The 26765-nt window shown below is 36.2% G+C and overlaps 1 protein-coding gene across 2 annotated transcripts in view; it reads right to left on the reverse strand.

The window, feature by feature from the left end:
• RAPGEF2 (Rap guanine nucleotide exchange factor 2) overlaps positions 1 to 26765 on the reverse strand; it is a 320910-nt gene that overhangs the window by 200093 nt on the left and 94052 nt on the right. For both annotated transcript variants that reach the window (XM_044681464.1, XM_044681463.1), the window contains exon 2: positions 2378 to 2448. In XM_044681464.1, coding sequence (XP_044537399.1) covers positions 2378 to 2448 — 71 coding nt within the window. The remainder of the gene's footprint in view (positions 1 to 2377; positions 2449 to 26765) is intronic.

Here is a 26765-nt window from a genome sequence, read left to right on the forward strand (position 1 = left end):
TCTGGATATAGTACTTAGATATCATCTGATACTTAAGTAATCAGTTTCCTTGATATCATAGTGTCCAATTCCCTGATAAAAGATAAATATAAATCACCACACAGGTCTGTCAGAGGAAACTCTGTTAAGGCTTCGGATGGTCTAGCCAATCAATTTACCATATACTCTTAACACAGAGATGAGAAAGAAGCTGGACAAAATCATCATAAAGGAACCATCTACTTCTAAATCCATGATTAGCATTTTGCAAAGAATTTGAAAACATTAAAATATGCTTTGAAATTAAAAGCATGCTTAAATTATTTGTTCTTTTGTCAATGTGGGAACTATCTCCAATAGTACAGACTAAAAGATATATATAGCTATAGATATAGCTATAGAGATAGATATAGAGATAGAGATAGAGACAGAGACAGAGATAGAGATTTAACCTATAATGGTGCTTCTTGAGGCTCAAGGAGTGACTTACCTATGATCACAGTTAAAAAACCTTAAAAGCAATCAAGTCAATCAAATTTATCCAGTTCCCTGTTACCTGTCTATACTGAATATTTTCTTTTCACTTTAAACCTGGTAATGGGGAAAGAAGCATTGCATAAATGACAGAGAGTTGGCTTCAGAGTCAAAAAGATGTGAAAGAGTTCAAGTCATTCCAGATGAGTGTCGGTTGCATTACCCTAGAGGAGTTACTTAGCCTCTAAATGCCTCAGACCATTCTTTAAAGGCAAATTAAAATTAGTAAAGCAGATGCAAATTCTTTTTAGCAATTTCCTCACTGAGTATTCCCTACACCAATCAAATTACATGTTTAATACCAAAAAACACAAACAAACAAACAAACAAAACAAAACAAAACAAAAAAAAACATTTTTTTTTCCCATAAAGAGCTTCAGGATTTTGTGGATCCTCTTGAAACCTCAATGATTAAGCATTGCAGTTTAGCTGTCCGTAAGTACCAGTAAGTAAATTATTTCAGTTGATAGAACGACAAATAAACTAGTTTTAACTGTCCCAATGGGACCATATGCTGGGATTTTTCAATCATGTGGCTCTAAAAATAATTATGGAATAATAAAAATGTAAGAAATTGAAGAGATAGAGGGGCTTCCAGCTGGGGACCAAAGCATCTCTCAATGAGGCAAAATCCGACAAGGTTAAACCTCAAGGTACTATACTCATAATTCTTGACTTTTTTCTTTTCATTCCAATGATAGGGTGTAAGGGGGGCAGAGGGAGGAGGCAACACAGGGAAAGAGATCCATTCCAATATTTTAACACTAAGCTCAATTTACCCAAAGCTACAAAACTTGGACTTATGAATTCAAGTACAATGGTAGAAGAAAATATTTTCACAAAATGAATGTAATGTTTGAAACCTGTATCTTGTACCTTTAAAGTCAAGGTCAATATTAATGAAACCCAACAAAGGCACTTATAGATTTGGTATTTTAAAGGATCTAAATAAACCATCTAGTTCAATTCCTCATCCTATAGATTTGATCCATCCAAATGAAACTTACCTCCAAGATTACCTGTTTTTCTGATAAATACCTTGTTGGATAGAGACTGTTTTTGTCCTTTTTTACATCCCAGATCACAAGCAGTGTGCTTGGCAGAACATCATAAGTACTTAAATACTTGCTGACTCTATAATTTTTTAAGTCAGAATTATTTTAAACTACACTTGGGGGGAAAAAATAAATAAATGAATTATCTACGCTTGGCAATCAAGCAAATGACAACCTTCCAAGTCAGATGGTCTTTTCTTCCTAATAGTAAAACTATGCATGTATTTTAAAATATGTAAATTATGAAATTTATGTAAATTATGAAAAATGAATTCACACAAGAAAGGGACAATATACTTCTATGACTTTCAGGCAAGGTATTGATTGAATTAAAAAGGTGTCTATGGAAAGCACGTGTCTAGAAGCTATCTGAAGAACACTCTCAAAAATCTTACACAGCATGCCTTGGAGCCAATACACAGTACCGACTCCAAGATGGAAGGTATGGGTTTAAAAAAAAAAATCTTACACAGCAAAGCAGAGAGCCAGAAAGTCCTGGATTCAAACATGGCTATAGATATTTCCCAGTTTGTATGATCCTGGGGAAGTCACTTAACCCCAAATTGCCTAGCCCTTACCACTCTTCTGCCTTGTAACTGATATTTAATATAAATTCTCAAGCAGTGACTCAAAGCACTATTCTAGCATTCAGCTCCGTGTCTGGCATATAGTAAGGCACTTAAGTATGTTGATAAACTGATGCAAAATCTAGACCAGTTTTATCTTCTAGTTTTATTGAATCACTATCATAAATCTTCATTACATACTGCCAGGAATCACATTAATGGATTAATCTGCAAATGACATACCTGAGTTGATGCTCCCTTAAGTTGGACAAAGCTTCCATTCCATGTAAATAGGAATACACTATTTCCAGATCCTGTTTTAAAAAAGAGAAAAAGAAAAATCATAAAATCATTAAGCTTGTTAGAAAAATTAAATTGTATACATCACTATACTGACTAAAATTAATAGTACTGTATTTTAGAGAAATCACTAAAAGGGAAAAGGACTACCTGTATGAAAACAGATAACTTTTATCCAGATGAGTGAAAATCTAGGCACAACCTATATACTAAGTAATTGCAGAATGGCTAAATAAAACTGCAATATATTTATGTATATGTTTGTTTGTTTGTTTGTTTGTGATGGGATGTTACCGCCTCATAAAGAAAACTTTACAGGGCTGAGAATCATAGGACTACTGTGATTTCTGAAGAATCAGAATTACAGGTGACAGACTGAAAGGTCAATAGGAATGACAGATGTAAGTAACACTGATTTTTAAAAAAACCAAGAACGACAATTTATGGACCAAGAAGGGCATTATAGACTTAATTAATGACAAATGTAACTGAAAAAGGAAACAGGGATGGTGATCTAGTGAAAAATCGGGCTAACGTTTGATGGACAGCTCCGTAATGGCACTTATATCCAAGAAAAATAAAATGGCCCAATGGAAGTATTCCGAGGTTTGGGATGGAGTGATTTCAGAGGATTTATGGGAGGAAATAGACATGATTCTCACTGGATATACAGGCATAAAACTATAGAAATACATTATCAAAAAAAGATTATAAATTTTTTGCTTGGACTTATGATTTCCATCAACATAGGGAATGCCTGATACAAAACTTGTTCTACTGCAATTTATAGTCTTGGAGTGCTGCCTAGAGGCACAGAAATATTAAATATTTAAGTATAATGTCACATAGCTAACTCATTATTAGAGGGCAACATGTGAGCTCAAGTCTTTACACCAAAAGGTTCAATAATCAGTCAACAGCATTTATTAAGTACTGACTAATAAATCCTGTGTGTGTGTGTGTGTGTGTGTGTGTGTGTGTGAGTGTTAAAAGAAAATGCAAAAAGACCAGTGACAGTTCCATTATATTTAGGAAAAATATGAGCATTTTCCCTCCCCTTTTTAAAATTGTTCTTCATAAAATGACATTTTTAACTAAAGTCCTCAAAAGACTTTAAATATGTTCAACTATAGCTTCCTTAACATTGTACTGGGAACCACGAGCACTGGATTCTAGAACAGGATAGGCTGGATTGCAAACTATGTATAATATTGGGCATACCACTTAACATTTTAAGACCACAAATTCTTCATCTATAAAATGATGAAGTTGGACTCAATTTCTATCATTTCCTCTAGACCTGAATTCCAAATTTTTGGGACAATATTCAATTCCTTTCTCTAGTCATTAATGGCCTCATCTATAAAATATAAAGTGAATTCATTAAATGATTTCTCCATTCTTTTATCTCCAAATGACTTTTGCATAGAATTTACACAGAATAAAAAAAACCATTTTTGAAAGAATAAAAATGTAGAGAATCTTGACAAAGATATATAGGAAAAGTTTTCAAAGTATTAAAGTCTATTTGTTTAAGCTATTCTTTATGTCTGGACTGTCCTCTGATTCCATTTCCAATAAAGTAGAGAACCTTCTGATGAGATGGGTTTTGTTTTACATCCATAATCCCCACATCCTAGCCCTGTAGAGTCACTGTATAAAGTAAGGGCTTAATAAATGCTTTTAATAATAATATCAATAATCATATTTATTAAGATCATACTATGCAACAGACACTGTGCTAAGTACTTTCCAATTATTATTTCATTTTGATCCTGGAAATAATTCAAGCTATTATTACTTCTATTTTACAGATGAAGAAAAAAAGGTTAAATGATCTTATAGGTAGTGTCTAAGGCTAGATTTGAACTTATATCTTCCAAACTCTAGGCCCAGAACTCTATTCACTGTGCCATCTAGCTGCCTTTTCAAATGAATCCATCTTTTAAAGCCTAATTCAAGTGTCTCCCTTTTGTAAAATCTTCTGTGACCTACCCTTCCTCATATCACCAAATCCTTTATCTATACCTCTTCCCATCCCATGCCCCATCTAACTCCCCAACCACTCTATCTGTACTGACATTTTATCCCCCTATTACAGGTTATGTATTTGGGGCAAACTTGGTTATCTTGTCCAGCACTGTATCTGGCACATAGTAGGTGTAATCTCATATAAGTGAAATTCAATTTTTTAAAAAGGAGCTTTTAAAAGGAACTTTCAGAGACTGTCACCTAGGTTGCTCCTCCTTCTGCCTAAGTTCTTAGCTTCCTTCATTTCTCTAAAATAAGAAGAAATAACATTTTTTATGGTGCTTCTCTAGACTAACTGCTTTAATTCTCACCACCATCTGGTATGGTATAGATGAGTATTTGGAGGGGCTTTGGAGGGAGGGAGAAAAAGAAGGAGAGAAGGAAGCTCTACTCCCTGTAAGGTGCTTTTCCATCTCCCTGATAGATTCTCTATTTTCTGTCCTTTTATTATTTATACTCTTATTTTGTATCTACTTGTATCTACACAACCCCCTCAAATTGTCAACTCTAGGACCATGGGGTCCACTGTGTCTTGTTGACCTGATCTTTGCCATTTCTCTTGCCCCCAGTTGAGGAGCAGGGGGAGGAGGTGATTCCATAGAGCCCATAAATAGAGTCCTCACCATCAAAAGGGAGTTCCTGAGAAGGAAGGAGATCCCTCATCTCTACTGATGCACTTTGCTTGCAACACATCATCATTTCAGAGGGGTTGCTTTTGGAGTACTGACATGTTAAGTGTCTTGCTCCTGGTCAAGTGAGGTTAGCAAGGTGGCACAGTGGATAGGGGTCTGGGTCTAAAGAAAAGGAGACTCATTTTCCTGAGTTCAAATCTAGCCTGGCACACATACTAGCTGTGTGACCTTGGGCAAGTCACCTAACCTTGTTTGCCTCAGATTCCTCATCTGTCAAATGAGCTGAAAAGAAAAAGGTAAAAGCACTCTAATATCTTTGCCAAGAAAACCCCAAATGAAGTCATGAGAACTCAGACACAACTGGAAACAACTGAACAACAATAATAAAACCTAGTCAAGTCAATAAACATTTATTAAGCATTTACTACACGCAAGGTGCTACACTAGGAATCCAAAGGGCACCCCCCCAAATAATAAGTCCCTTCTCTCAGGGAACTCGTGATCAAATGGAAGAAAACACCATGCACCAAAGGTGCCTAAAAAATTATAATATTGGGGAGCAACCATAAATGATGCTTAACTAGTATTTAATGTTCCAAAATGAAAGAAAATCTAGGTTCTTCACTGAGCAGTCTTAAGAGCCTAAACCTGCAACTTACCAGGAAAGATCAAATAGAGATGATTTATTGAAAATATTGACTTGTTAATCACTGAATCTGGCTGATTTTCATTTTTGCCCCCAAAACTGTGTGAGAACACAAACTGACAAAGTAACCTCCAAAAGAAAACTTACATGAACTGTTCTTTTCCCCTCTGTATCTCTGTTACTATTTATTGCCCCTACTAAAAATGTGAGCAGCTTTCCTAGTTTCCTAGTTATTGAATACAAACAGGAACCAGGAAATAGCATTTCAGAACAATGAACCTTTCTCTCCCCCACCTGGAAAAAAGGAAGTCTCTCCCCACCAAATTCTTTTTTCTTGAAATGGTAAAAGCCATACAAAAGCAGGCTAAGAAGTTATAAATTTGAGGGGCAATTGTGCTATTGAACCAAAACCCAGTTTTCTGGTTTTAATCTCAAATAAGCCCTCATTGAAGCAAGAAAACCCTTTTATGCCTCCATAATACTCTCTATTCCACTATTCATCTATCTCTATCACCAAGGCAGCTGTTAGAAAACTTCTCTTCTGGGGGGCAGCTGGGTAGCTCAGTGGATTGAGAGTCAGGCCTAGAGACGGGAGGAGGTCCTAGGTTCAAATCTGGCCTCAAGACACTTCCCAGTTGTGTGATGCTGGGCAAGTCATTTGACCCCCATTGCCCACCCTTCCCACTCTTCTGCCTTGGAGCCAAGTATTGTGGAGACACAGTATTGACTTCAAGATGGAAGGTAAGCGTTTTAAAAAAAGAAACAAAAAAAGAAAAAAAAGAAATTTCTCTTTTTTCCTTGGGACTCCAATGGCAAGTCAACCTTCCCAGCTGAAAAACTCAGCTTATCCTAATCTCATTCACTCCCTCTCCTCATCTCACAACCCCCCTTATATCCCATTTCTTTCTCCTTTATTCCAACCTCTGAGGTAGAGGTTTCCTACACAAAGCCAACATCCAATCTATTTCACCTTTTCTCATATATTGCTCCCACTATCATTCTCCTGTCCCTTTCAAATCTTCTGTCTTTCCCTATCTACTGTTTTCTTTCCTAATACGTGCATAAACACATCAAATTTCTTTTTAAATGGTACTCTAGATCCCAGGATTTTCTTCCACTAGCTATTGTCCCATATATTTCTCATCTCTTTCTCAACCAAACTCCTGGTGAAAGCTGTCTACGATCACTGCTTCTATGTCTTCTCTCAATGTCTTCTAAACACTATCCTATACAATCTGGCTTTCAACCTCATTCAGTGAAAATTCCTCTCACCAAAGTTACCATAATTTCCACATATAACAACATTTCCTCAATCCTCATCCTTCATGACTGCTTTGCAGCAGCATTTAGTGTAATCGATTGCCCTCTCCTTTTTAGATATTCTGTGTTCTTTGGGGTTTAGTGTCACTGCCTCTCACTGCTGGTGATGCTGTCCTCCGTCTTCCTCCTACCTGTCTCTATGCTATTCTGTGTCCTTGGTTAGATCATCAGGCATGCCGGGGCCACCACTAATTGCAAGTAAAGCCCAAAGCTCTCTCCTGGGCCCTCTTTTCTCTCTACACTCTTTCACCAGGTTGCTTCTTCAGTTCCCCCAGGTTCAATTATTTCTATGCAGATGATTCCCAGAGCTATATATCTAGTCAGTCTCTCTCCTAAGGGTGAATCTCTCATCATCAACTGTCTTTTAAACCTTACAGTCATCTCAAACTCATAATGTCCAAAAGAGAAGGGACAATATTCCCCCTCCCCAAGCCACACTTATTTCAAATTTCTCTAATTCTTCTAGTCACCCAGGTTCCTACAGTACATTCCTTGATGCCTAACTCTCGTTTCACGTATCCAATCAGCTGCCAGATCTATATACTGTTTACATATCACCCTGCATTCATTCACAAACACCACCCTTAGTCCAAATTCTCATCATCTCTTGCCTAAACTACTGCAATAGTCTATCTGTTTTCTTTGCCTCGTCACTGCCAACTCAACTCATCTTTCATTGCACACAAGAGGGAACCACTGGAATTATTGGGGAAGTTACTCCCTTTCTCAATAATTCCACTGGTTCCCTCTTGTGTGCAGTCTGTGGACCAGCTATCTTGACCAACTTGCCTTTCTTCACTCTCTTCTACTCTGTGCCTGCACAAGACCTACTTCCCAAATGTACTTCTCTCCCATCCTGAATTCCAGATTCATACTTTCTGTTTCATCCTTGGCAAGTCATTTGACTTCTCAGTTTTCTAAACAACTCTCCAAGATTATAAACTACAAGAAAGATGCCCATGTGCATTGGAGTTTCCTCAGCCATGATCCCCTATACCAGCTGAATCATAGGTACATTCCCTAACCCTTGCTTTGAACACAGCAAGGGTATAAAAGGGAGTTTCCATACTTGGAATTTCCCCATATATTACCAATGGAACCATATGCTCAATATTAACCTCTATATGGAATACAGTAGGATAAACTCTAGGACAGTGATGGGCAAGCTTTTGAGCTTGGTGTTTCAGAATTCGCCAAAAAAATGAGCATAACTCAGGTGGTGTGTCGCTCCGAGAAAAAAAAACCATAATTTTGCAATATTTATAGTTTAACAAAAATATGTAATTATATTTAGCTGTATTAATAAACCAAAATAGGTAAATTAATATAGGTAGAATTGTCATCTACAGTGCACAGAGTGTCTACACTACAGCAAACGTTCATTTTGAATGAATCAAAAAATGAATCAGAAATTCATCCTTGGCATGCGACCCCATTCTTCTCTGTATGCAGCCGCGTGTCATCAAAAATGGCTACGTGTGTCAGTGCTGACACGTGTGTCATAGGTTTGCCATCACCACTCTAGGAGGATTGGGGTTGTTTTGATTATCCTTGGAAATAGCAAATAGGCATTGAAATGAATTCAATTAAGAGCTAGTTTTCTCAAATCACGTTATAATAAGATGAATAAACTCTGATCCTAAATGGGTGGGAAAGCATTCATGAAGTCTTAGGGGCTGGACTATTTCCTTTTCTTAGGGAACTTTATGGAGATAGAGGGAAGACATCCCAAAGAAGTTTGACTTTCCTGACAATGACTAGCTAGAGAGAAGGTCTTAATATAGTCTAAATGGAGAGGTCAAAAACTGAAATGAGTTATTTCTTCTTACTCATGCTCACAATCTGAAAGGAGTTGCAATTAACTAGAAGAAGGCAGAAGAATCAGAAACTTCGGTTTGGCTTCTGAGAAAATAGCAAGTTTTACCTGGAAAGAAGAACCCCAATCACTTGACTAAAACAAACAACTGAGCAAATATAAAGATGGGATGATTTTAGTCAGGTATCTATTTCACCAACCTCTGGTGTTTCCTTATATCACTGCTCTAAATTGTATCTTTATTCATTGCCTTAATCATATGCTTCATTTTATTAGCAAACAGGAATTTTGCATAAAAATATGAAATGTTGGCTTTTGAGTATGCATGCCATTGGACACCCCAGAAGACTTGGGTTGCAAACTGGATCTAAAATAGAAGGCAAAAATCATCCCCTCTGAGGGCCTCCCTTGAACTTCAAACATTTGGTCCATAGAACCCAGAAGAGTTTTCAGTGTGCTTCTCCAGGTAATTTTTCATATACAAAATACCAAGTAGGTATATCATTACCCCCCACCTCCTCACCATTCACTTCCAAAATAACTGCAGATAGAAAGGAACTCGGAACTGTAAGAGACACTTTAGACAGTAAACATAAGTTCTCTCAAAGCACAGGAGTCCATGAACATTTAATATTTTTGCTTTAGTAACTCTCATGATACATGGATTAAGCATATGCTTAATTAAAATGGCTCCATGTAATTTAAAAAAAATCTTTCTTGCTTTCCTTTGTCATTTCTAGGATTCTATTACATTAACATAATAACAGAAGATTACAAGGTATATACAATGAGTCTAAAACTATAAGAACACGTAGATTTTTTAAGGTCCCTGAACACTTCTGTCTGAATGAAAATCCTTATACAATAAATTATACTAATTATACTTCAGATACACTTGATATATTTGCCAAAAAAAAAATCCAGCGATAAAACATTTTGTAAGCCAAATAAACACTCTCTAAATTGCTAGATTCCTATGTTTTGGTTTACTGGAGGGTATACTCATCTAATGTTACCTGCCATTAACATAATTTCAAAAGAAGACTTACAAGAAAGTCCAATATTTTATTTCACAGATTTTAAAAAATGGAGATGAGGAGGGCAGAGTAACTGGAATAGGAATTGGCATTTGGCCAAATGATGTACAGACTTCTTAACGTAAGTATTACTTACTTAACTTCATCATTTTGTCTTTGTAGTTCATCATTTTCTATTTGAGTTTCCTTTAAATATTTATTTTAAAGCTTTTAAGGACTGTCCCTATTTTAAGAAACTTCATTCTACCCCCCCCCATAAAAATGCTGAACTCACATGGTTTTTATTGACTTTTCAATACATATATTTAAGTCTGTGCATTATGAAGTGACAGACATTACCAAATTTTTACAGTATACCTTTTTGTTCCCCTCAAAAATATTAGCACCAGATCAATGGTTTTCAATAAAACAAGTAATGCTGAAAAAGGGCACTGAAATTTGTTAACATATTTCCAGATTAGATAATGGATTGTGCATGTTGCACATCTACTAAAAATGTTCAACAACTCCCCAGCTGGTACAGAGTAAAGCTCCATCTCCTCAGACTTGACATTTAAGAACCTTCACAATATGGTCCCAACCTGGTGCCCCCAAACTAAATGGAACCTTATGCTCTGATTAGCCTGGATTACTCATTTTCCCCTATATGATCCTATATACTCCTGCCTCTGTAGAGCTTGTGAGTGAAATGTATACTGACACTGGCATCAGAGAACCTGAGGAATATTGGGTAGCTCATTAACCCTCTCCTTGGGCCTCAGTTTCCTCATCTGTTAAAAAAAAGTGGGGTGGAGGAGGGGTTCGGACAACACGTCATCTGAGGTCCTTTTTCAGGTCAAGTGCTATGAACTTATGATATCACCCCACACCTTGTTCCAAGGATCCCCAACTAGTCCCAGCTTCTGTGACTACTCCCCCACTTCTCTCCTCTGAACCCACACATAGCACATTTTTTCTTTGCTACTCACTTGGTGGATACCTAACATCTGCTATCCTTGTATTGTTTTTTAGCTCACCATGTGTTTAGGTTTTGTCCCAACAGAGCAACACTAATATACCACCCTTCACTTATTTGATCCTTCTGCTAGCTAGCCTTGTGAGGTAAGCAGAGCAATGATTAAAGGCAATATGATAGAACACAGAGGGCAGTGGAGAGAGAGAGAGAGAGAGAGAGAGAGAGAGAGAGAGAGAGACAGAGACAGAGAGAGAGAGAGACAGAGACAGAGACAGAGACAGAGACAGAGACAGAGACAGAGACAGACAGAGAACACGAACTTTTGACTAAATCAGGGAAGCTCTCCTCTTGACATTTACTGGTTTCATGCCCATGGGCAAATCACTTCATTTCTTAGAGCTTTGGTTTATTTTACAGCAAAACAGGGTGATAATATCTCAGCTGTTATTAGAACTAAATGAGAAAATATATGCAAAACTCTCTATAACAAAATATTAAATAAATCCCAGTTGAAATTACCACCACTCATCGTTCCTAGTTTATAGATTAGTGAATTAGCTTTGAGATAAAAATGAGAGATAAAGTGATTGCCTGGGTCATATGGCTGAAGTCATCAGTGACTTTTCACTGAAACCCAAGACTCATTCAATCTCAAGTGCTTACTTGACTCTTCTAAGCGCCTTAAAGGCAGAAACATTGTCTTACAACCCTCTGTATGCCTACTCTTACCATAGTCTATAGTGTATCTAATAAACGTCGGTTAAAAATCAGAGCTCAAGCAAAATTCCTGGAAAGCCAGCTGTAGATTTCAGTTCTGCCTTATCTAAATACAAATATTCATGAAATCAGCACTGCAGCTGAAGAGGAGAAAAATCTGTTTTCAATCTTGTTTTTCAGGTCTAAACTTGAGCAAAAATACTATTGAATGACCACAAGATGGCAGACTCAACTACCTATATGTTCAAGAAAGGTGACATCCAACAGAAATCCTTGAAAGAAAAAGATTCCATTTCCCCAGAACTCTCTGAAGGTTATCATATTTCCTAGTTCCCATAAACAACCCTACGGAGAAATTTCAAATAAAAAAGGGATTTGAGCATCCGTCCAATCCCACTTGGTTAAATGACACCCTGGATTTGAGGAAAATCAGTCTCTTTCCTTTATTATTTCCATTTTTTGGCATGAAGAGAAAAAGATCCAAAGTCTCACAAAAACCCATTTTATAGTGCCAGAACGAATTATGAAAAATAAAGTCCATGATAAAATTATCTAACAAAATCTAACAAAATGTATAAGAAATCTGTGGCCAATACATATAGAGTAACCAATATGCCAGAGAAAGTTATGAAATAAATGTTTCAGAGCGTGTCAACTATTTTAACACTTAGTCCAAATTTTACCAAGAATTGCATCAAATCAGATTTGTATCAGGGCCTCAAAAGCTCCTGTGTCCAATCAAATCCAAGAAAACAAAGTGTTTATATTAGTCATCCACTTGGTGGGGCTTATCCCAGAGTCAGTATATCCCCAATTCCTCAACAGAAAGCTCTATTAGGAAAGGCACATCATTCTAAGTCAAAAATCCTCTGAAAAGTAAAGATCAACACTTTATTATTATTATCAGATTATCTTTACTAATATCCCCTGCTATCTGTTAGTTCCTTCAACTTAAAAAAGGATACCTTGCATTTATCTAGAATATACAGGTATTTCTTGCACATTATTATTACTGGAGAAGTCAGATAACCAGTTAGAGAGTCCTCTGTCCATAGGCAGCAGCTAGGTAACACAATGGATAGGATATATAGAATTCTGGGCTTGGTGCCAGGGAACTCTATGTGACCTTGGTCAAGTCACTTAATAACTGTTTGCTTCAGTTTCTTTACCTGGGCACAAATAATAACATCAATAACAACTTGATTTTTCTGAATATCAAGTAAGAGAATATTTGTAAAGTTTTAGCACAGTATCTGACTAACAGTAAGTCCCATAGAAATGCTATTACCTCTGAATTTTTGATTCACATTCTTCAAAAAAATCAGATATCACTTTTTTCTTTTTTGTTTTAAGATTGTCATGTGCATTCCTTCCACCAATACTTATCCCGTTGGTCTGTACCCTAAGACTTGAGAGTATGCCCTTAGGCAATAAGAATTTATGAGACCTGGCCCAGTTAACTCATATGTGTCAGAGGTAGGAATTATAGCCAACCCTTCCTCATCCAAGGTCAGAGCTCTCCCTCCATGACCCAGACTTTGCCTCTCTTTAGTTGCATAGTTAATATATAATTCACCACAGTGGCCCATTCTTTGCGAGCAAAATGATCTTCTAAAGCTCTCTCTAATTAACCGGAAATGTAAATAAAACAGGAATTTTCCCTATTCCCTCCAATTCTACTCTCACTTAAGGCTCAACAGTAGAAAACGCAACTTGAAGGAGACCCAGGGACAAAAAGCAGTTTACAGGAAGCAGTTATCTGGTTTCTAACTGATAGTATAAACATTGGCCACCCCATCTGATACCACATGAAAAGGGATGAGATGAACAACCAAACCACTACTTAGTACACAGACAAGCATTTCACATCCAATTTTTGCTGATCTCTAGTAATGGGAGGCTGACTAGAAGAGCAGCCCAAAGGGACTTTCTAGTTCTATAACCCCTTATTTCGGAGCCAAGAAAGGCAAGTCCCCAAGAAAATTTGACAAATTTCTTGTCAAAGGTTGTACAGACAATAAAGTCTGAGCTGGGATTCCAGTAAGCTTTTGAATACACCATCATGCAAATATATGATATTTTCTAAAATAATACAGTGTTTGTTATTCATTCTTATTTGACTCCTCATGACCTGGAGCAATATGCCATTTCCTTCTCCAGCTCATTTTTCAAATGCCCAGGGACACACAGCTATTAGGAGTCTGAGGCCAGATTTTAACTCAGATCATCCTGATTCCATTGCTAGAAATCAAACTACACTGTCACCTCTAGCTGCCCTACCATTGTTTAGGGGTGGAGAAAACACTCAGCAGTGAGGAATTAGCCTCCAAATTTTTTTGGTTTGTTTATTTTAGCCAAGGCATGGATTGTTTTTCCACCTGCATCCTCATAGGGGATGTACCAGAGATGGATCGCTGTACTCTAGATAAGCTCTAAAGGAGCATATTTAATATCTTAAGTATGGAAGACACCGTGAAATGGATTTACCTCAGTTATGAGCAGTCCCTAGGGAGAGGAATAATGCAACAACATAAGCCATAAATCACCAAATTTCATTTCAGTTAATATTTTCACATCCTCATGCTTCAAGCTGTTGGGTTTTTTGTGTTTTTTTTTTTTTTTAAAGAAAACCTGTGATTTCAGTAGTTTTAGGGACTCCTGGATACAATCTCTTCCCAAAGCAGATGGTGCAACTTAATAGTCTTTTAAAAGTAGCCTAAAGTGTTGGGAAATGGTGCCTGAGCCAGTAAGACAATTATGTATCCCAAGCAAAACTAGAACTCAGCCAGGTCTTGATTTTGAAGCCAGCTCTCTGTCCACCATACCACACTGCCTCTCAGATTTAGAATTTAGAAGAGAAAGTAGCCCTTTGCTTGATTATTTACTCATTCAAATTTAGAGCTAGATGTAACTTAAAAATCTTCCATTCCAATCACCATTCCCTGAAAAATCCCACAATGAGGATTCTAGAATCCCCAATCTAGAGCTGGAAAAGAGCTCAGGGAATATATTCCAGCATACATTTTACTAGTGACAAAACTGAATTTCCCAAAGTTCCTGGTAGTGCCAGGAATTCCATTCAAGGTCATCTGAATCAAAATCCCCTGTTCTTTGCCCAGTACCACACTTCAAATTTAGCATTTGAATGCTGTCTTCTATAAATCCAGTGCCTGCTCATTCCACTTCTTCTTAGTTATCCTCTACCATCCTCCTTTGCAATCCTTTTTGGGATGGTACTGATGAGCAATCACAGTTGAGGGGAGAACTGGAAAGGCTAGGAACTTCAATACTTTACCAAGTGGATAATTAGAACCAGCGTTAGCTAGCTCTATCTCTCATTTACCAACCTAAGAGAACCTTAAGAATTAAGTTAAAATCAGGTACTATTATACTCCTACATTACAGATAGGGAAACAAATACAAAAATATTCAGGAGGAGAGGAGAAGAAAGAGGTGCCTGCCCTTAAGAAACAGGCTTTGCCAAGCTTCCTCCTAGGATTGACTGGCTAGATAACTATCTCTTCTGCCTAACCTTAAACCTATTGGGATCTCTTCCAGCAGGAACTCCTAGCTAGCCACCAGGAAATCTACCACCTAGTGCTACTTCCTAGTTACACACAAGCACCACTACCACCCCAGACTACTTGATTCTACTCTATAAGACTCCTTAGGAACCATGGCTAGTTGAATTTCTGCATTTTGACATAACTTCATATTTTCAATGATGGTTTAGAATTCCAAAATTTAATAGTAAACAGCTCAAAGTTGGGTGGTTCCTGGACATGCTGTTAAGATTAATTAATGGGGAAACTCCTTGAATCAAGTAACTTAGGATGCATATTTTGCTTTATGGCTGCTTTCTTCATACAGAAATTTAAAATGGATGAAAAGAGAAATAAAAAGAATTGAGAAGACAGTTTGTATATATAGAATGACTACAATATAAAAACAAAAATGATTGTTATGAAAGTATTATGAGCAAGCTCAGCCTAAAGAAGAGATATAGAATGAGAATTCATCTCTCCTTTGGAGAAAGGGAGGGAAGATTGCTAAGGGTGTAAAACTTCAAATATCCTATCAGACTTGGTTTGTATGCTTAGTGTTGATGAATTATTTTCTGTTTATTCTATTTTATAAGAGAAAGCAATTTGAGGAGAAAGAAGGAAGGATTATGGAGAAATGCAAGTGAATTTTTTTAAAGATGTGCCTTTAATTTAAAAAATTTAGAACACTTAACCTTTTGAATAAATGTCCTGGAAAGAACCAGTCTAGGAGTACCTGTTTTAACTTAATTATTTGGACATCTACTTTGACCTTTCATAGATATCTATCTTCCTTGTTAAATTTCACCCTGCAAATGCTTTAAATTTAAAATACGTGTATTATGGCAGTTTAGTAAAAGACTCAAACTAGAAGGTAGACAAAACAGTTCACTGTAGACAAATTCTTCCTACTCATTCTACAAATAGACAAACTCCCTGAGTGAGAGAAAATGGAGAGTAATAATCATCATCACTTCAGATCTTCAATTACAAAAGACCAAAAAATGTAACATTTTCTTTTTTTATCCTGAATGTTTTACTTAAGAATCAAGGGTGATGGAAATAAATTGGCATTCTCTAGTCTCAAAGATAGAGAGTTCTCCAGCAGCCAAATCCTTCCATCTAAAGAAAAGAATGTTATAGACTGAACACTATCTATTCAATAGCAACTTTTTAAACAAGTTAAGATAGCATGAGACAATACCTTTGATAAATCAGGGTGCTACTGTAGTTTTAAAATAGAACAACATGAGAGGATAGATAGATGTGCGCGGTTATAATGGCCCTACAAATGTGGAAATTCGATGTGAAAAATTAAAGCCTGCCACCTCTTTTAGTCAAAAAAGAGCTGATCTGCCAAACAAATTACAGGGTCCTCCTCAGACTTCTTCGTAGACTTTAGCTTTTTCCTTAGGGAAAAAAATAGGAATCATGCAATAAGGCAACCAATGCCTCAAAGGTACAAGCTATGAGGGGGATGAAATTCTGTAACAATTTGTGAAATAAAGAATGCAACCCCATAATTGTATTTCCAAATGAAGATTTCCTGATCACAATCACTAGAAATTTGTAGCAGTAGGTGCTATCTCTTTAATCCTACTTTCTGAAGTACTTCACCTTTTCATTTCTTTATATATACACATGTGTATGTGTATGTGTATGAGAGAGAGAGGGCAAGAGAGAGAGAGGGCGAGAGAGAAACAGAGAGAACACTTGGCGAGTCTGCACAGTATAACACACAGGTTAGTCAGGAAGAATTTTACGAAAATTCAGCCATTAACAGGTATAGTAAACCAACTAATGAAGTAGGGAAGGGAGGGGAAAGGAACGAGCATTTATTAAATGCCTATTATGTGCCTAGCAATGTGATAACTACTTTATAAGTATAGGTATCCCTTCCACATTACAACTTTCCCCATTGCAGTTTTAAAATATCAAGGATGAGCATAAGAAATTAAATGGGAATTTTTTAGGAGTTTCGCAGAAGTCAGAGATAATGCACAAAGGCATATGACAAAGAAAGTTTAGAAACTCTAAAATGAATAAAATACATGTATGGTATAGTTTAATATCAACATGTTTTTACCTTTTAATATCATAAATATACACTTCCTAAAACTTAAACTAAATAAAAAAGTTGAAGTTTGTGAAAAGAACGTGAAAGCTGGCAGATGACACAAAGTCTAGAAATGTAAAGATATCATTAAAAGTTTAGTAACACGTAAACGCATAAGGAATTATAAATAGCCCATAAAAGAAAAAGAAAAAAATTTAGACTTCTCTGATATGATGGGAGGGCCAAAAAAATTTACATGGACTTTCCAGATTTCCAGGGCACTGCATCCCTAGCCACCATGATGTGGAAGATATACCTATTTATCTCATTTGAACTTCACAACATACTTGTGAGGTTTTTATCTCCATTTTACAGTTGAGGAAACTGAGGCAGACAGAGGTTAACTGACTAGCCCAGGGTCATACAGTTTGTATCTGGGTCTGAATTTGAACTGAGGTATTCATGACTCAAGTCCCCATGCTCTATTTGTCTACTGAGTCATCTAGCTGCCTTGCATTAAAGAAAGGAAACGTAAGAAACAGAAGATGCCAAATTTTAAAATGAATAAGTTGATATACTACTAGAGGAACTGATTCACACTCCTACTGACATCCCTATAATAAATAAATCCAGAAGGCAGAATTTATACCTAAATGGAAAGGCATGGCACTGTTCTCCTTGGAAAGGTGAATAAAGCAGTTGCTAGAGTTGGTTACATTAAACACAAATATCATTTCACAAAATGCTTAAGCAATCTCATTTTGTACTATGCTTAATGGTAAACAAAAAGACTGCCATAAAGATAATTTTGGCACTTAGATGCCAATGTGGCAGCTTAGAACCATCAGCCCTAAAGGATAAAAAAAGTAAAGAAAGCCAATAAAGAACATGAAATGGTCCTCTCATCCAAGTGACTCTTGGATTCCCAAAGTTTTTAAGGGGAAAGTGTAAGAGAGCAAAAATGTTAGAAAATATGGTTGAGGATTAAGAGAAGAAAGAATCCAAACACATATAGATTATTGAAAAAAGCTTCATATATACAGATGAATATTTTCTTCAAAAAAGTATCTTTCAACAACAAAAAAGAACGAAGGTGCTAGACAGAGCAAGATTTTTTAAAATGTCACACGTTCAGAAAGAATTTGTCAAATCTTAACACTTAAAAACCTGGTTCCTAATGCTAGATTCATTTCAGAATCAACTATTTGCATGCTATCAGGTTAACACATATTACAGCAGAGATACAGATAAGCAGAAAATTAAATGAAAGGACAAAAATGAGACAACGTGGAGTTATACATAATTGCGAGGGGGCCAACTCTACCACTGACACTGGAAAACAGAAAATGAATGCAAATAAAGACAGTGAACCTCATTATTACTGTTTCAACAAGAACTTTAACATAAAACAACCACCAGGATGACTCCAAAAGATCCCAGAAAATACTTCTTCACATAAATGAATAATCAACTCTGCAAAAAGGTTAGAGAGGAAGATGGCTAAGGCAATGGTGTCGCCTCAGAAATGGGGGGAAAAAAGGTTCAAGAAACTTTGAGATGAGACCCAACTAAGCCAGATCATCCTAAGAGCATTTATACAAGGTATCACAAAAGTTTTAGGGCAGTTTTAAAAGCTCTTAAAGTTTTACTAATAAAACTTTTTAATATTGTCTTTCTGCAGTTTTCAGCAATGATTTTGTTTAATTTTTCCATGTGACAAAAGGGATCTGACTTAGGGACTTATCTTTTTTTTTTTTAAATGATTAATATAGGGAAAGAGCAAGGAAAGATTAGCTTTTAAAAACATGTTACTTAAAAACTTTAAAAATAAATAAAGAGAAAAAAATTCTAAATAGTCAATATCTTTGTCATTTGGTCACATTGTAACCTCATTTACCCAAGTGTCTTGGATAGCAGACTTTTATCTGAGATATTTAATGCAGTAACTTTTCAGTATCACCCAAAACTCTATAGGCAAAGATCTGTACCGGTGGAAGCTCCATACATAAAAGAAATTACATTTCTGGCTCCTAAGAAATCTTTATGCAACGGTTTTTTTCCTCTCCTGTTTGAAAGCTTTTGTCCTTATTTTCACAGCACTCAGTAATACTAAGAAAGAACTTTCTGGAGTATTGGCTAGATTTTCTTGTAGAAAGGCACAGACAAATACTGCAAGCTAAAGTATTCTATTGGGTTTGTATGTCATGTGTGATGTGTCCTGAGAGAGTAAAAGGCCGCATTGATAAAATTCTAACATCCACTGACAACATCATCAAAAATAAAGCCCTTGGGTTCAATTTGTAGGAAATTACTTACATTTTTATTATTTAGACGTTTCATTTTGTTATGCTTCAACAAAAACACACAACACACTATTTCCTACTGCCAAAAACACTAACAAATAGGAAAAAAACTATTGAATCAAATGTCAATATGCAAAACAAAACCACCCAGCACACATCAGCTATTCTGACTATGTATCTGACTATCCTGAACCTCCTCGCCTTCAAGTTAAATACAACTAACTGAAGAAGTTTTCATCTGACATGTATATATTTTCTATTTTAAGTAAAGATCCAAGACTAATTATTAAGTTGGTGGCTCAAATTCTTCAATATTTCAATTTTGAACGAAAATAGAATTATCTAGTTTGGTCATTTTACCTTTTTTCACTTTAAAACACTTTTAAAATGTGAAACTTTCTTATGTTGTTACAAACTGACTGAAAACAACTTTTAAGATCTAATTATGCAAAAAAATGCAAAAAAGCAGAAATAATAAATGTAACCTTCTCAGATCATAATGCAATAAAAACAATTATTATTAAGAATACATGGGGGCAGCTGGGTAGCTCAGTGGAGTGAGAGTCAGACCTAGAGACAGGAGGTCCTAGGTTCAAACCCGGCCTCAGCCACTTCCCAGCTGAGTGACCCTGGGCAAGTCACTTGACCCCCATTGCCCACCCTTACCACTCTTCCACCTATGAGACAATACACCGAAGTTAAGGGTTTAAAAAAAAAAAAAAAAGAATACATGGATGGGGGCAGCTGGGTAGCTCAGTGGATTGAGAGCCTCGTCTAGAGACAGGAGGTCCTAGGTTTAAATCTGGCCTCAGACACTTCCTAGCTGAGTGACCCTGGGCAAGTCACTTAACCCCCACTAGCTAGCCCTTGTCACTCTTCTGCCTTGGAATCAATAGGTAGTATTGAGTGTAAGGCAGAAAGGCAAGAGTTTAAAAATAAAAGATCTAATTATCAACTGTAAAAGGCATCTGAATAAAGGCACTTAACCATTTGAATGAAGGCTAACACCTACCAGAATGAAAAAGTTCTGATGAACTTGTTTTAACTTTTTCAGTATTTTACATTAGTTTTTTTTTTTTATCATAAAAGTCCAATTACTGGTCCTCAAAAGGAAAAGAACTAATAAAAAGAGAGCAACTTTTAATGATTTCCAAAATTTAAGTTAGTCCCTGAGACATGGGAAGGATGAAGAATAGCTCACTACACAACATGCAGTAAACGGAAACCAGTTGAACCTTCCACTTAGAGCACGTAACATGGCTATCACTTCACTAAATTGAGCTGACTACTTAGTGACTTGCCTCTTCTCCTGCCTAAAAGAATTGAAGAAATATACAAAGAAAATCACCTGAAAAGATGGTCAAGAGAAGGAGGATGGATGCCTGAACTGGAGGTCTGTCTTCCTCCTCGCTTGTGTAACCTTTGACAAGTTTACTGTACCCATCAGTTGCTTGCTGGAACGTATACCAACAATAGCTAATCTTTTTTTTTTTTTTAAGTGTTAGACAACCCATACTTTTTTTTGGCTGGAAAAATATTTTCATTATTAAATCACATAGCTAAATGATGGGAACCCTGACAGGGTAGATATCATCTCATTCCAGTGTGTGGACCACAACCCTAGAGTAAATAGGACCTAAATTCCCTCTGCCATGTTTCCCATTCTACAAAAACTCAAGAGCACTATTTTGTAGGCTTAAAAATTATACACATTCAGGCATGTTTTCAAATGCATGGCTTCGTCATACCAGTGAGGAGAGGATTATAAAGCAAATATCTGCCATGTCAAAAACTAAAATACACTTCCAAGGCAAAAACTGACTCCTAAAAACAAGTTCTGGGGCAAACACTCTGGCCCTGCTATTTGTTTTTAGCGTTGTCATCATTTATTTAGCAAAGGTTTAAAGATGAGTAGGAGGTGTTGTGCTATACCCCCAAAACATAAAGATTCAAGGGAAATGGTCTCATGTCTTGAAGGAGCTTATATTCTCCAGAGATGAGATAAAATATTGACAAATAATAAATACAAGATAATTGTTTGATGATTTGGTACAGGGTGGGGAGGGCTTAATAAAGGGAAAATGGGGTCAGGTCACTTGAAAGAGGTGACACATGAACTGAGCCTTGAAAAGAGCTAGAGGGTTCAAAAGGCATAGACATAAGAGTTTTCTAGGCACCAGAGTCAGTCTGTATAAAGGCAAAAGATACTAGATGCCTTGTAAAGGGACCATCAAGGGCACTAGAGAAATAATGTGCTGAATAGAGCAATTCGTATTTTATCCTAGAGGAAATGGGAGTCATTGAAGCTTCTTAAGAAAGTGGGAGAGATGCCCAAGATACACAAAAAAAGTGAAGATGTCTCAATCTAGTTGAATACTTTCATTTTACAGTGAGAAAAAGAAAAGAAAATTCCCCAATATCGGGTGGTACAGGCAGAAATGGACTCCAAGTTTCCTGCCCCATTGCTTTCTAGTCCCACATAGTTTTGATATTACTTGGCTTTAAAAGGGACCCTTTTTAAATGACTCACAAGTTAGTGACTCTTCAAGTAACTTAAGAGCCAATAATAGCCCAATTAAAACACTGGAAATAAAATATCAGTGATAATTACTCACAGCTGGCTTTCTTCTAGTGATGTCACACCAAATTTATCCCATAGGAAAAAAAACAAAAATCTCTTTTAAAAAATGTGCATCGTGGGGGGGAGACAGAGACAGAGATAGAGAGACAGACAGACAGATGATAGTAAACTATAATTACAAAATCACAACTGTTGAGCTGAAAGTGACCTTACAAAGGTCATCTACTCCAATTCCTTCAACTTATAGATAAAAAACTGAAGATCAAAGAAATAGATGGTAAGTTATTTGTGCAAAGTCATACGAGTACCAAGTGGCAGAAAACTAAAATAGGAAAATAAGTCCTCTGACTCTACTTCCAACAAGTTTCCTCTTTTGAACTACGCTGGATTATTTGTACTCCTCTAAAAGCAACTGGCATGAATTTAAAGGGGTTGGGGAGAGGTAATATAAACTAGATGATCATTAATGTATTTGAAAACTATGGCTTTTACTCTATGATGACTGCTGGTTTGTTCATTTGTTTGGAGAGGGGGCAAAGAAGAGGGGGAAAGAACATATCTATGATTTCATGGTAGAAGAAGCTCCAGATGAGGAAGTCCTCTCTGTTGATGCAGATACAAACAGCCCTGAAATGTATAATTTTAGGGAAATGTCTAGGACACTGACAGGGGTAAAATGACCTGCATAGACTCACACAGCCAGTAAGTAGCAGACACATAAATCCAGGTATTCCTGACTGTCTCCCTGTTCACTTGGCAAAACTACCTCCCAGGATTGTAGTTTTCTCTAATCACAGGTCAGAAAACAAAAAAAGGTCAAAAAGCCATTCCACAATAAATTAATAATGAAAAAGATATAACACTTCTCAAAAGAACTGTAAAATTATTAATTATATGAAAGCTCTCAATTACTACTAATAATAGAAATACAAGGGTTTTGTGAGATTTGTTTTTCCTTCTTCACATTAAAATTTTCCTTTTTTCTTTTGATTATAAGGCATGGTTCTCTATGAAGATGAAGGACATTTCCAGAAACATAGGTAATATAATAACAAGAGTTAGCAAATGACTTACACTGTACTTCCAAAACACTTTTATCTTATACTTCTTCCACCATTTCTTTTCTACATGAATCCAAGTTTATTTAACTCATTAAAAAATATCTCCCAAATGAAAAGTTCTTAATCATGGGGTTCAAGGACTTGGATTTTAGAGGAGTTGTAAGCTTAGATGGGAAAAAAATTTTATATCTTTCATTTTCACTAACCTCTAACTGAACTTTAGCATTTCATTTCATCTAGAAGTAGGCAACAAACCACAGCAGCATTTAAAAGTACTTCTCACGTTGTCACCAATGGAAATCACAGATGTTTTTCTGTCACATTACAGTTGTTATGGATATCTTAAAATGTCACTTATGCTCATCACTACTTCGAAATTACATGTTATTAGATCACAAATGATCAGTCTTCCTATCTATAGATTGTATTTCAATCATTTCTTTCTTCTGTAACCTTCTTCAGTTTATTTTATGCTTTTATTTTTTTTAAACCCTTAACTTCTGTGTATTGGCTTCTAGGTGGAAGAGTGGTAAGGGTGGGCAATGGGGGTCAAGTGACTTGCCCAGGGTCACACAGCTGGGAAGTATCTGAGGACGGATTTGAACTTAGGACCTCCTGTCTCTAGGCCTGACTCTCACTCCACTGAGCTACCCAGCTGCCCCCTATTTTATGCTTTTAAAAACACTCTGGGTAGGGATCCACAGGCTTCACCACACTGCTTGACAGTACAAAAAGACTAAGTATCCCTGTTCTTCACTTGTGTACAAACTCCTACCCACTCAGAAAATCAATAATTTTTGAAGCAGCAAGAAATATTAAATGGGGGTGGGGAGGCAGCTGGGTAGCTCAGATTGTAACTCATATTGATAAATAATACAGATGGAGACTTTTGATTCATTTTGTTAATTATCTAAAGACATAAGAAAGTGATGGAGAAAATGTTAATAATTTTGTGTTCAAATCCCCCTTCCCCTCCACCCAGTTAAATATTTACCAGAATTATGATTTTGACTGATTTACAATGTTGAAGACCCTGTTATTATTAGTAATACTGTTTCACCATTTAAGGTTGACTCTGGGTGCCTCTTTGTGTTATCTTAAATATCATTTTGTGGATAATGCTGATGACATTCCTTACAGAGGTGGATATAGTAGACATGGAAGGCTTTTTGTTTTTGTATGACATGATGCCTTGCTCACAGTAGGTAACTAGTAAACATTTACTGAATTGAATTGATTTTACTTGAGGATATTGCTTGAATTCAATGTTAAATATGTGAAAATTTGAAAGTGAAATTTGGGGTGATATTATTGCCATACTAATTTGAAAGTTATGACAAGTTACATCAAGTTAATTTGCCTACATGGTTAACTGGGGAAGGCATAATTTTATGTGTTCAATTCAATGTCAGAAATGCTTTAAAATCCCAGAGTTTGGGTGTCTGAACAAATGTCTTTTTCGAATAGGATTAGACTACCTTCAACATAATTCTTAAGCATAACATGGACATGTTATTGGTGTATGCACATATGTACATGCATACATATATGTGTGCCTTCTGGTACATTAGAAAATTACTGCAAATCTATGACTTATTTATGAAAAGTATAATTACTTCAGAAAATGGTAAAGTATTAATGTGTTCATAATATTCAACATATTCTAGTAAACTTGCCGATTTGGATATCTTTATAAACAAAGAAAAATCCTCTTATGTATGGTTAGTTATTCTACAAATCTATAGTCTGTGAAATTTGTGATTACTTCAAAGTGGTGAAGTATTGATGAATTTGTGCTATTCAATGTATTCTTTCTTTTTTTTCTTTTTTTTTAATTTAAACATGTATTAATATTCATTTTTAACATGGTTACATGATTCATGCTCCTACTTTCCCCTTCACCCCCCGCACTCCCCCCACCCATGGCCAACGCACATTTCCACTAGTTTTGTCATGTGTCCTTGATCAAGATCCATTTCCAAATTGTTGGTGGTTGCATTGGTGTGGTAGTTTATTCAATGTATTCTTGTAAGATTGCTGAATTTGATATTTTATCTTGAACAAAAAGGATACTACTAATTCTTTTGTTTGCTAATTAATATTTTTTATTTGGGCTGAGTTTTAATGGGCTATATGCATATACAGTCAGTTCTGTCCCTGACTGGTCCTTTATAGTAGGGTAGTAAGTAGGGTATAGTATCAGTTATGCAGAAGAGTGGTTAGAGCTAGGCAGCTGGAGTTAAGGGACTTGCCTAGGGTCAAACAGCTAGGAAATGTCTGAGTCTATATTTGAACCCAGTACCTCCTGTTTCCCGGCCTGACTCTTAATCCACTGATCTACTTAGCTTCCCCTCTTTGTAATATTCTTTTCTTTTCTTTTTCTTTGTAACATTCTTGCAAGTTGGAAGCTATTTTAAAAAATAAACTTAATTCTCTTTTTTTAGATAACATTTACTTCTCTTTTCTTATCTCCTATATAGGTTACTGTGAAAGAAGAAAAATTAAAGTTTTCTTGAGAGCTCCTCCCTGTCTTTTCTTCCCCTACTTTAAAAAAATTTATTTCAGCCTCTTGCCTCTCCACACCATAGAAGGCATACTCTGACAAACAGTTTTATAAATATTGATTTGTTTCATCTTCTTTCTTTGTTTATTCTTTGGAGGTGCTCTTCAAATATCAAACATATATATACATATATATAAAATGTCTTTTGGTTCTACTAGTTTTACTTTTTATTATCTCATAGTTCTTTCCAAGATTTTTAAACTTAATCTGCTTATGGCACAGTAGAATTCCATCACAATCATACACTACAATTTATTCAGCTATTCTCAAACTGATAGACACCCCTTTTTAAGATATTAAGCAAAACAAGTCAAATTTTAATAATCTATTTATCACAATACTTTGGTATTATACTTCATGGTTTTTCTTCCTCTGAGACCTGATCTTGTTTTAATAGTTATTTAGACCTTAAAAAGCCAGTAACTGAAAACAATCCTTTGAACTCCTTAGAAAACACATGCATTTACATTTTTTTGTTTCAAATTTAACAAACACCACAATTCAAATGAGATTTGTAGGCCATACTTAAGACATTAATCAGAGCCATGCTTCACTTCCTTTCTTCATACATATTGCATGAAATTCATGGCAGGTGGTGAGGTTGGTTAAGCAATCATGTGGTGGCATTTATTCTTCAGGAATACTGAACCCTATAACTTTAGCACTTAGGAAAATCTTAGACATCCCTAAGACCGATGTCCCCCTTCATTGAGAAAACTAAAGTCTCCAGGGAAGGGAAACGATTTGTTCTAGGTCATAAAGCTAGTCAATATTGGGTCTTAGTCATATGTTAAGTTCTTATGAAACCCAGTGTCATGGCCCCTAAACAAAAGATCATGGGATCATAGATCTAGAGAGAGAGGAAAGGGGACTTTTGAGGCCATCTAGTCCACCCTTTGCGGAGAAGAAAAGTCTAAGATGTGAAGTGAGTTGTCCAAGACTACTATAGTCTTTTTTTTTTAAAACCCTTACCTTCCGTCTTGGAGTCAATACTGTGTATTGGCTCCAAGGCAGAAGAGTGGTAAGGGTAGGCAATGGGGGTCAAGTGACTTGCCCAGGGTCACTCAGCTG

Source organism: Gracilinanus agilis, chromosome 6, assembly GCF_016433145.1.
Source record: "Gracilinanus agilis isolate LMUSP501 chromosome 6, AgileGrace, whole genome shotgun sequence".
Taxonomy (NCBI): domain Eukaryota; kingdom Metazoa; phylum Chordata; class Mammalia; order Didelphimorphia; family Didelphidae; genus Gracilinanus; species Gracilinanus agilis.